Raw genomic sequence first — 12,924 nt, 5'->3', positions numbered from 1 at the left:
ATTTTGTGATATAATATTTTTATAGTTGATCTATCTTACGCAGATAATTTGATCAAAAAAATATCATTTCAGTATAAAGTTATGTAAGTTCAAAGTCAAAGTGACAGTGCGTGTGCTTCTAATTTCTATACAATTGTGAACGGTACTGTACTTCTAAATAAAAATCAATTTTAAAGTCGAGGTGGGGTTTGTGTTAGTCCAGATTTTAGTTTCAAAACAAAACGTTTACAAAAACTTGCTTATCGAAATTGGCAATTAAAATTTATTTTCAATTCGTGAATTTCATATAGTGTCGTGGAATGAAATGTCTTAGGCAAAGAGTGATTTAGTATAAAATACCGCCACGAGCAAATTCTCTGACATGTTTGTAAACAGTTATTTCTGAACACTTTTTGGGATCAAGCGTTTTTACATAAAATTAAAATATAATTTCTTGAACTAAAAGTTTTACTTGAAAAACATCTCCATTGAGGGAGGGTCAAACCTCAAAACTTCCCCTCCTTACTAACATGTGTTATATTAGTTTTTCAGAAAAAAAATAACTGCATGGTACTCTTAATTAGCTTTAATTTATTTATTTATTTATGTTTTGTTCACGGTCTTCGATAACTCAATGTCATACAGACTGGTTACTTAAACTACGCTTAAAACTATATTAATAGCAGTCGGTATAAGTTTTTTCATAAAACATCGATTTAACAGGGCAAATAATCAAAATTATTGTTGGTCACTAACTTTTGTCACTGACTGTAGATATAACCCAGAATGCTTGAAAATGGAATTTTTTAAGGGAAAATAAATTGTCAACTAATATTTGTAGTTGACTCGTTATAACAATTTTTACCTTATCCGTAGCAAATCCCGATGAATAAATACTCATCGAGTTTGTGGATTCTTTATTGATTTAAATAGGGTTAGTTGCCCTATTTGGCACTGTTTAAGCGGTAGTTTATATAAAACCAGTTTTTTTCTTATACATGGATGGGTTTTATGTGATTTTTAGAAAACCTATTCTAAGATAATAGTCTCATCTGCAAGTTTCAATGGGAATTTTTATACTTGGTTTTGCCGTTTTTGGTAGATTTACAAAGACATGGACACTCTAAATTTCTGTTATGAATCCCCCTTGTTTTAGGCAGCATGTGAGGTGACGATAGTCGAGTCGAGTCGGAGTCACGTGAGTTTTGTCCAAGGGATTAAAATCAAGAGAGAATTCTTTGCATTTGGAGTGGTAATGATCAAAATTCCACAATTGCTTCACAAATTGCAACAATCAACAACAATAAGCACATTTGCACTTTCTCTGAGCACTGTTTTCTCTCATTTGAACTCAAACCTTCTAATTCTCTCTAACAAATTGCCACAAATTACCACAAATTCAATCATTGGCTGCACAATTTGTGTTATCATTAAAGAATTTTCTCTCTTAATTTTAGCTCCCCGGTCTTGTCACCTTATTCCCGAAGCCGATGGCAAAAATATAAACTACTAGATTAGGATAAGAACTCAAAAATTCATTCTATAAGAAGTTTCTCACCTAAAGCGCCTACTAGAATCGGGTGACTAGGGTGACTCGACTATCGTCACCTCACGCACAGCGCAGAATAAGGGAGAATATGTCAAACTCTTTCCCCATTAGCACATTTCGCAGAAGCATAAAAGTTTAAAGTTTTTTGTGTTTACTTGTAACTTATTTGTCTAAAGCTGACAAAAAATGTTGAAAATGCTCAATATTGGTTTCTAATTATGCACTAAAGAAAATTTGCACATTAATTGAAAGGTTAGTACAGACCCCGTTCGTTTTTGGCAACATTCGATTTTGGCACATGTACCAAAATCGAACGGTTTTTAGAAGCGACATTACCTTTTAGTTTTCTCTATAACAGGACCAATATAATGTGGACAAACACCAAAAATACGTTTTTACGTTCAGAAATGGTGATAGAATACAACAACAAAAACAAAAGTTTTTTTCAAAAATTATAAAGTACTTAAAAATTCAAAAAGATGAAATATTAAAAAAAAATCAAAAACAAATACAAACAAAAGACTAAAAATGACAAAATCAACATGATGAAAAATCACAAAAACAGCAAAAATGACAAAAAAAAACAAAGATTATAAACAAAACAAAAATTGTGCAAAATGCATCAAAATTATGAGAATAATAACTATAAAACTTCTAAAAATGGTCGGAAATTGACTTAAAATAACGTTAATGATAATACAAATAGTTATTTTGTAAGAAAAGGAGATAAAAAAACCGTTCGATTTTGGCAACATTCGATGTTGGCAACACAAAATGTTCGGGCATGTTGCCAAAAACGAACGGGGTCTGTATTAAAAAAATTGACGTCAGGTTTAACAAGGGGAACACCATGGTCGAAAATGTCCTATTTTTGGACCCTATAGAAGAAAGTACGAATTTTCTCAACTAAATTTTCATGAGGAACTGTTTTCTAGTTCCTATAGTATGAATTGTTCAGCAAAAAAGAAATCTCTTTTTCATTTTTACAAAAATATTTTTAAAAAACCAACTAGGTTCTCAAGTGACGAAAATATTATAATTTTTGAGCACCGGAAAATAAGCTCTTATGATCGTTAAATCACCTTGATCTACGAAATACGCATTGCAACATGATGTACACATTCCAAGTACCACTGATAGTTTTATTGAACTCTTCTAGACCCTTATAGAACCAAAACTTTATCTAGTAGCCTGCTATAAATCTTTAAATGTTGCTTAGAATTGTTCCTCAATTTTCACCATCATTAAATTTTCGATTTTTCACTAGAATCAATTTTAAAACGCGTTTTTACTTGTTGATCCGGGGCGTAAAGAGCGCCATTGATCGGGGCACGATGAGCATTTTCGGCCGTATAATCTAACATCGAATTCAACTCGATGAAGTTAACTAAATTATAGAGCCACAGCTTGACAAATTTACATCAGTCGATTTAGCCTATTGGTTAGGCGTCGGAGAGTTAATCAAATGTTTCTTACATCATGTTTCTGGTGCATTGTTTAGAAGATGATGCTGCTATCCGTATAATGTAACAATCCAAATAATCGATCATGGATGGTAAACGAAAAAAAAACAGTTCGAAAAACAATAGATCAAGAGTCTTCTGATTTCCTCTCCGACACCAATAGGCCAAATCGTTAAATAAAATAAGTCAAGCTGTAGCCCTATAATTCAGTTGACTTTATCGTTTTGAATTCGCTGCTAGATTCTACGGCCGAAAATGCTCATCGTGCCCCGATTAATGGTGCTTATATTGCCTCAGTGGGGGTTCTCATTATGCCCCTTAAGAGACTGATCTTCAGCTTTGGCAAAAATAATATAAAATGCATTTTTAAAAGTTTTCATCTACTTTTTCAAGTTTAAGCCCTTTAGAAAATAGACTTTTTGAGAGTCCGAATACGAAACAATGAAGTTACTTACAAATTATAGCTGTTTTCCATGATTAAATTAGCGATCTCCATAAGGTGGCCATTATGCCCTTATCTCCCTCATAGTTCATATTCATCACAGAAATGGTAGTTTTACTTCAAAATCAGGCTTAAACCGTTAAATAACGTGATTTACTCTTTATCTCTCTGATTTCTTGAAATGCTTCCCACTAATTGAGCTGTCTGTATTACTACTAAAGCGAATGCACTTAAAAAAACGGTTAAAATTTGATAAGAATTACTTTTTATAATAGTGGTATAATAGGATAATGGAAAGTAAGTGTTCATTATTTGCAAATGAATCTCTGCAAACGAAATGAGTTATTTCTGATTTTCGGCATTTTAGGACTAAAGTAGAAGCACTCATCCTATTTAGATACTAATTTAAAATTGAAGAAGCAGCATCGAGTCAACTCAGCAAACTAAAATTCTTATTAAAAAATATAGCTCAATCCGTAAACAACCTTGGTTGGTAGTCAAATAAAATCGGATTTGATAGTCAGTCCACTATGTTTGTAGTTTAAATGTTTATATATATGAATTTTCTTGCCAGCGCAAAATTGTTGTGAAATAAGTACAGTATTTGACATTGTGATAGAAGAAGACATTGTCTAAAGAGATGTCACCTCTAGCGAGTAGAGCTGTAAAACCATGATCAGAATAATATCATGTCGAAGTCATAATAACATGATTAAACCAAGTACAGACCCCGATCGTTTTCGGCAACATTCGATTTTGGCAACATCCGATTTTGGCACATGTACAAAAATCGAATGGTTTTTAGAAACAACATTAACTTTTGTTTTCGTTATAATAGAACCAATTTTATTTAGACAAACACCATAAATACATTTTTATGTGCTGAAATGGTGATAAAATGCAACAACAAAAACCAAAGTTTTGTAAAAAAATTATTAAGTACTCAAAAATGACAAAAAGATGAAAAATTCAAAAAGTTTAAAAACAAATTTAAACAAAAGACTGAAAATGACAAAAAAAAACAAGTAAAAAATGATTAAGAATGACAAAAACAGCAAAACAAATGAAAACAAATATTATAAACAAAATAAGAAAAGTGTGAAATGCACTTTGAAACACTATGAAAAAATTAGAAATGACTACAAATGGTCGGAAATGGACTAAAAATAACGTTTTGGATAATAATAATAGTTATTTTGTGAAAATAACTGAAAAAAATTGAGAATAAAAACCGTTCGATTTTGGCAAAACAAAATGAACTGGCGTGTTGCTAAAATCGAACGGGGTCTGTATATACATTAGACTAGTTCACTTTTCGGCTTTTTTCGCTGATCGCAACGCCACTTACAGGGTTTGATCCTCAATCATGTTCAAGAACTCTGGCCGAATTTGAGCTCATTTGAGTAAGTTTCCGGCGTGCGCTAGAAGTTTTATTGAAAAAAGTCCATTTTTCTGGAAAATTTTCGTAGATGTGTTCTAGCAAGCTGTTGTTAATATAAAATGATAATTTTATAGTGCTCGGTGATTGGTATGACAAGCATTCGTATGGATCTGTTTTAGATAATTGACTAAATAAAACCGAAAAAACTTTAAAATTCATAAACTACCAACTTTTACAGAAAATTTACTTACAAGTTAAGAGCTTTAAATCAGTAGTAAATAGAAAAAAAATATTTTCGATATAAACTTTTCCTAAAAAGATAGCCTTATTTATAACCTTTAATTTGATGTATAACACTTAATTATCGCAACAGTACAAGCAAAGATATTCAAACATTCACATCACATTCTTTGAATCATAATGTTGTCTCCATTCAAGTTTTAGCATCATGCAACCTGCAAAACGTGGCATCAAGAGGACTTGCTTACAACTTGATCAAAGCGCGCGCTTTTTTTAACTCCTGGCCCCGTCATGGGGTACTTGATTGAATAAAATATCCTTTCTTGTGCACAAGTTGGTGAAGCAAACTTGAATGAAAAATATTTTATCAAATCAAATTTGTTGCATAGATATTTGAATAACTTTGCTAGCACTCTTGCGATCTTTTAGTGTTATACATCAAATTAAAGGTTATAAATAAGGCTATCTTTTTACGAAAAGTTTATATCGAAAATATTTTTTTTTTTCTTTTTACTTTTAATTTTAAGCTCTCAACTTGTAAGTAAATTTTCTGTAAAAGTTGGTAGTTTATGAATTTTTAAATTTTTCCGGTTTGATTTAGTTAATTATCTAAAACAGGTCCATACGAATGCTTGTCATACCAATCACCGAGCACTATAAAATTATCATTTCATATTAACAACAGCTTGCTAGGAAAACATCTACGAAAATTTTTCAAAAAAATGGACTTTTTTCAATAAAACTCCTAGCGCACGCCGGAAACTTACTCAAATGAGCTCAAATTTGGCCAGAGTACTTGAAAATGAATGAGGATCAAACCCTGTAAGTTGCGTTGCGATCAGCAAAAAAAGCCGAAAAGTGAACTAGTCTAATATACATATATTTAAGTTTTAATGAAATCTGGTGAAGTTATAATTTTTTTCTCAAGTTATTATAGAATAATTTTTATTTTGTTTACACTGATGATGATTTCCCATGAAAATCTCTTAAAATCACTGAATGGAATTTTGTATTTGTATGTTTTGTATTATATTGTGCGAATAGAACTTAGTAATCCGAGTTTGATGGTGCATCCAACGAAGTTTAAAAACTTTGCCTACCATTTCTACAAATATATTGGCAGCCAGGCATCATCACGTTTATGAATCAGACAACCACCCTAGACAACTGACCTTGTTCTACTTTTACACTTTGCAATATCATTGCTAAGTTTTTTTTTTATCATAACCCAGCTGCGAAAAGAAAATCGACGTTTGTAACAGTTCTAAGTTGTATTTAGTATCTTTTTTTTTCATCCACCCACCTCCTTGTAGAAAAAAAAAGTGGATATACCACGAGTTGTCCAGAACCCTTAGTGTCTCCACGAAAAGGCAATGGCGACGGACGGCAGGAGGAAAATAAAATTTTTATTAGTTTTTCCATTGCATCGCCGCCCGACCAGCGAGTGGCTAGAGCTTATCTCAGTCATTGAGATGGCTCAGCTGTATAAGAGGAAAACTTTCCGGAGACTATCATGATATATTCGAGTATTTTGCTCACTTGAGTTTGTCTGGCTGGCTGCGAGATGTCCCGATTTTTTTTTTGAATGACACTTCTGCAATCCAAAGCAGTGGAAAGTTAGAAGTGCTGCGCTATGCTAATCAGTAACCATTCGGGAGGGTCCTAAATTGACTGCTCTTTTGTCAACGTTTTATGGGTTTATTCAGTGATAAGACTGAGACATAATTCATACTTAGGAAGAGAATGTCACCAAAAATGATAAAACTTGTGCCAAAAATTTAAATTTTGAACTAAAACTTTAAGCAAACAAGAACCGACTTCCTATTATCGATGTTCCCAATCCCTCCCGAAATGTTTACGCTCAAGATTTCTTGTTTGATATCTGGTTTCGGTTAAGATTGAATTTTCTCGATTGAAACTCACCGGAGGATCGGCTGCTCGCAATGGCCCTGGCGATAGTCCTTGGTGTGGGAGGCCTGACGGCTTGGTGTTGTTGGTGGTTATTGATGGGCGGTACTTTTTCTCGAATGGCCGAGGCCACTTTTCTTGGATTTGAAGCCGTCGTCAACGAGGAGGACTCAAGTCGACGACGATTGCCAGAAGCAGCAGCAGTAGCCGGTCGATTTAGCGCCGCTTGCGGCCGACCGGATGTCGTTTGCCCGGATGATGGATTTTCGCCGCTGCTGGTATCGCCACCCCCGCCACCTCTTCCAAATCCAACCGATTTCCGTTGACCTACAATTGATGTGGAACTCAAGGGCCCAGCAGTAGGAGATGATGGTTTCCGGGGTTTCGGTTGTGGTTTTTGATGATGACCGGTGGGAATGTTCAGCAGATATTCTTCACATTTCTTGACAAAGTTATGGGCCATTATGGCGGTGATGAGTCGGAACTAATGATGGAAGAGTCACAGCACTTGAACATCCTTTTCGGTTGAGTTCCATACAAGATTTTCAGAGCGCTGAAAACACAAGAAAGGAAAAATATAAGCTTTATGTTTTCTTGAACATGCCGATGCAGGATAATAACACTAGCTTAAAAAAATTAAAAAAAATCGTGAACTTGATTAACTGACCAACATTTTTAATGTAAAATCGGGCGCTGAATCCGAAAATGAAATTCAAAAAAAATCGCAGTAGAACCGTTTTTGAGTTATGCTCTAAATTTGAAATTTCGGAAAAATTAAAAAAGCTCTTGTACTTAGATTGAAATATCTCGGACGGCACAACAGTAATTTGAAATCCCTCTCTTGCATACTGAAGGTGAATAAATTTTCTATCGATCATCTGAACACTGTTTTTGCGTTTGACCAACAGTATTGTTGATATTAATGACTTATTGAGAAAAAAAAATTATAAAAAATGCATTTTTTTAGAGAAAATTTTGTTTCAACGAAAGTTTGAGACTTAATAGTAGCATTCAAAAAATCTGATTTTCTTCTGCACTTAAATGTCCATTTAAAACAAATATTTCAAGTGTTTGTTTATCAAAATCGGTTTAAAATTGAAGAAGTTATGGCTACTTTACCATAACTGTAATTTTTGCAGTTTTTTTTTTATAATTTAACGAACCGCAGTACACTTATCATTGTATAGGAAGAATGAAACATGATAAATCTCACTCGCTCCAAGTCAAAATTATTTATAAGCTTACCAGAAGGTCACATGCCAAGTTTCAGGAAGATCTGACCATAGGGAGAGGTTGCTTGAGTCTAAAACGTGAATAATATTTTGAGGTTTTCTGCCCTGGGCAGCCTGTTAAATTTAATTTTTTTTAAGCATTAAATCTCTGAAACTGAAATATTTAGGTGGATGAGAATCCTTGGTTGAATGAAGGATAACAAATTGATTCAAAATCAGCTTTTAGTTTTCATGAAGGTTTTTCCGTTGATCCGTTTTCAAAAGTCGATTTTAACCTAAAATAATACATTTTTAAATATCATTAAAAAACTGATTTTTGTAGAAATAATTTGTCATAAAAGTTTCAGTTTTAGAGAAAGATGTTTGAGGTTTATGACAAATTTTCATTCTATTTCTACCATATTTTAGAATAATGTTGGCCTCTATCTGATTATAGTTGGGAAAAAAATTGATGATGGTGGTATGTCTTGAGCCACTTAAAAAAAATATAGTCAAATTGACAACATTTTGCTGTTTTAAGAAAATATCAAAGAGGTTAAATGCGTTAAATGCGTTACACGAAATGAAATCAGGCAGGAAACAATTATTTGCGGGAGACGCAAATAATTGTTTCCTGCTTAAATTCATTTCTGGATCACTGTGCACTAAATTAGGGTTACCAGAATTTTTTCAGCACGTATCCGGGTCGGACAAATCCGGGCAATTTTATCTTTAAACATGGCAAAATTCGGGAAATTGATTTAAAAATTTGGACAGAACCCTGTGTGGTTTCAGGGTTCTGTCCAATGAATACATACCAATAAAAAAATATTTTTTATCAAAACTCATCAGTTGATTTTTAATCGTAATCTTAAAAAAGCCTTAAAATTATTTTTATAAAACTTACTCCGAACATTTCGTTTTCCTCGAGAAAAAAAATTACATTTACACAATTGTTTAATTTGGCCAATATAGTGAACAAATTCGAAAAAACAGGCTTTTTGCTTGAATTTCATATTAAGTATCCGGGAAAACCCGGATGAAACCGGGCAATCTGGCAAGCTTAATTAAAATTAAATCAAGAATTTCCATGAAAGCTGTAAAAAAAATTAAAATGTTCTAACTGTAACTTTGATGAAATTTACTTAAAATCTGTGAAGTTTGATTTATTTTTGCGATTTTTGCCACATTTCTTAACACGCATCAATGGAATGATCTTATACGGAACTTCAAAAATAAAAATAGTTATTTCATCGTTTGTAGAAATACATCGGGTTTTCATGGAAAACATTTTCAAAAATTGGCACAGAAAAAAGGATTTTTACTCTATATATTTTTATAACGATTCAACTTCTGACGCTGAGAAGGCAGTAATTTCTTTAAAATATAAATGAATCACACTTTAAGTAATCGCTTTATAAGACTTTGAAATGGAAGTGATGACGAATTTTTTCATCAGTTCGAATAAAATAGGGGTTTCTTTAAAATGGTTCAAAATATTTTACGAATCAGAGAAAGGCCTTTAAAACTTTTTTTTTTTTTTTAAAAGGCAAGAAATGATGTTTCTGGTAGTAAGAATTAATATTCGCAAAAAGTTGAAACCAATTCATTTCTTAATTATTCATAAATGATCAACATTTAGAGATGTACCTATTCAATTTTGACTGATAAGTTTTATCCACCTTGTATTTAAGCAAAATGGAACTAATTTTACATTTTCTTTTAACTTATGAATTCGTTTTACATTCCCTTTTTCAGTTGAGTGATGTCGAAACAAAAATGCCGTGATGCTTCGCTAACATTTAAAAAAAATCTGATCCCGGTCCGCCGTAAGATTTCAAATTATAATTGGCCATTTGCTTCACCTGCTCTATGATTTGGAAATTTTACGGATTGAAAATATACCAATGTTTCTCCTTCTCTTAATTTTATGTGCACAAACCAAGTACCTAACGTATACCTAAAAAAGATATCCTATGTAATATTAAAAATATTGTTCAAAATATTTAAAATGGGTTTTGAAAAGAATAAAACCATAAAAAGCTTCTAGGCGTAGGTAATGCGCTACTTTTTAAAACCACCTTGGCAAAGAATTTTGACATAAAGAAATTGTTATTATTTGATTCGACAATTACCGAAAAATATCAACTTAAAAAGTTAGCAACAACTGGCAGTGATCAAATCTCGTGAACACATTTCATGAATTTGACATTTTGAACTTTTTTAATTGGATTGAGAGTTTTTAGTTTTTAATGGTGGAAACTTTTATCAGGAAATACTAAGCTTCTACTCATATCAGAAAAAAGAAACTTTAGAACAGAAAATTAATACAGTTCAAAAAATATTTTATTTCACGCTTATCTAAATGTTGAAGGGAGAAAATTCAAAAATTTCTTTTTCATCAGTTTTTTTTACAAAATTAAAATTTGATACGCTTCTCATAATAATAATCTCATACTTTACACTGATGCATTGGGACCCAAAAAGTATCGAAAAAACAAATGGGTGCCCTATAACAGTTTTCGCAGCGGTCAAGTCTTATCCAGTTTCAATTTCAGTCGTCCAAGTCGGAATATAAATTTGAAATTGGTGTTATTTTTATATAATAAACGAACACAAACACAGTTAGAATTCAAAATCAAATTTCAAATTCGGAATATGATTTATGTAACTAGCCTTGTATTCATACCAAATCTGAACACTGAGAAAAAACATGCAAAACTAGCAGAGCTGGTAGACTTCGTTCTATCATACATTCTATTGATCTATTGAATTTAGATACTATAACTAATATTTACTATTTTCTGTGATCTTTAATACTCGAACAAACAACATATTTTAGTTGCACGGAAAATTTCGGGGCGATTTGATTCATTATATTTATGTTATACTCAAGTGTACTTAGTAAAAAATTATACCTAAAACTCTTTTTATGTATTTAAAAACAGAATGTTGAATAGCTCTGCTGTTACTTGCCCGATGTATTTCTTTCCAGAAAATATCTGATGTACCTCGGAAGTACATCAAATTTCAATAAAAATCTAAGAAAATCGATTAAGAAACAGCAAATTTGTTCAACCTCCGAAGTACATCAGTTTTTTTTTTCGAATAATATGTTTCTACACTTTTAAATTGCGAGATCTTAAAATCTCTCGTAATCGAAATTGCATCCAAAATAATTGATATTTTTAGAAAACTTTATTAGATTTTGAATTCAAATTTATAATAATTTTTAAATTTTCAAAATTACATATTACAGGGCCGGAGGAACGAAGGGAGGGGGGTTTGAGGGATGGTTTTGCTTTTCATACAAAATTTGTTTCATGTTTTACGAAACGCATATGTATTCATTTTTTTTAGATAAATATTTATAGCATATAAAAATAGGAGAATTAGGAAACAATCTCAGTTTTTATTTCATATTTCTTCAATATAGTTCTTATGCGGAATTCAAACAAATAAAAAAACTTTTGATTTAAACATTTTGATTTAAAAATGGTATTGAAATTTGATATCCAAATTCAAAATTCGAATTTTATATTCAGTTTTTGAATTAATATTTACAATTCAGGTTCAAATTCATCTCGTAAATGAGTTTAACAATCAAAATATAATATAAATATCAAGATGACGAAATTCGAATCGCAACGCATAGCAAGTCTTTATTTTTAAATTGATTTTTAAATTAAAATATTTGCTGATAAAGTAACATGTAATCTTCACTAAAATAAACTTTCAAGGAATTCGATTTTTTCTCAGTGTAACTATCATTTATATAGCAAAATAAAAAAAATCAAATTCCAAACTAAAATTCTAAATTTGGATCGAGTTGGTAAGAATTTTGAACCTCAAAATATATTTATTTCTTTCACTTACTTTCAAAAATTTGATTTATGTTCATCGATGGTTAAAATATATGAAATTGCTCAAAAGTTTGGTAGATTCAGCTTATTTGATTTAAGCATAGAAAAGGTATTTATTTTAGTTGAAGGCTTTCTTGAAAAAAGTTATTCTATGATCAAATCAAATAAGCTAAATCTTCCAGACTCTTGAGAAAATTCAAAAATTTTAAACACCGATGAAGAAATTTCCCTATTTTTTTTACTTAAAGCTCAAGGAGTGTATTCGAAAAAAATGCAACACTTTGTTTTGTGAATAACTTTAAATGCATCGATGAAAATTGATGAAATTTTCAAAGAAGCTACCTAGTAATGTAATGTGAACGTGGTAAAAGTTTGGTGACAATCTGTCAAGTGGTTTTTGAGATAGCGTTCAGTACTGAAGTTAAATGACAACATTTTTTAGGCAGGATCGGGAATATTTCATTAAAATCCCAGTGGGAGACCAAAACAACTATAAATCAACTATTCGACCAAAGTTTACATGGCAAACCGTTTAAAAAGTCCTAGAGGACCCAAAAGTGAGGTTGAATTTAAATAAAAGTAAAGACTATTGATTCCATGGAGTGCGTGCAATGTGAAAGGTTTTCTCTAGCTCAAACCTAAAATATGAATAGAGAAAGTGAGAAAAAAGTCTAATTATCCTGATTGTTTCGTCTATAAATCTCTATCAATGGGCCTCACTTCACATCCATGCATTCAAAAGTTATTTACAAAATAAAGTGCTGCATTTTTATCGAACACACACCTTAGTTACACAAATAAAGTTTACCACTTGAAAGATTAAAAAACTAGTATTTTTTTTAATTTTTTCAACAAAATTATCAAAGAAAAAATCAGTGCCCTCCCCCT

At 31.6% G+C, this 12,924-nt stretch overlaps 2 protein-coding genes across 14 annotated transcripts in view; one reads left to right on the top strand and one right to left on the bottom strand.

The window, feature by feature from the left end:
- LOC129757026 (glucose transporter type 1) overlaps positions 1-12,924 on the top strand; it is an 875,183-nt gene that overhangs the window by 389,849 nt on the left and 472,410 nt on the right. The window lies entirely within an intron of this gene.
- Positions 1-12,924, bottom strand: part of LOC129757024 (uncharacterized) — a 259,813-nt gene that overhangs the window by 245,762 nt on the left and 1,127 nt on the right. For both annotated transcript variants that reach the window (XM_055754109.1, XM_055754110.1), the window contains exon 2: positions 6,978-7,515. In XM_055754109.1, the coding sequence (XP_055610084.1) occupies positions 6,978-7,425 (448 nt within the window). In that variant the 5' untranslated portion in view covers positions 7,426-7,515. The remainder of the gene's footprint in view (positions 1-6,977; positions 7,516-12,924) is intronic.

Source organism: Uranotaenia lowii, chromosome 3 (genome assembly GCF_029784155.1).
Source record: "Uranotaenia lowii strain MFRU-FL chromosome 3, ASM2978415v1, whole genome shotgun sequence".
NCBI lineage: Eukaryota > Metazoa > Arthropoda > Insecta > Diptera > Culicidae > Uranotaenia > Uranotaenia lowii.
Note: the sequence above shows the minus strand (reverse complement) of the source record. Positions and strands in the feature narration are given on the sequence as shown.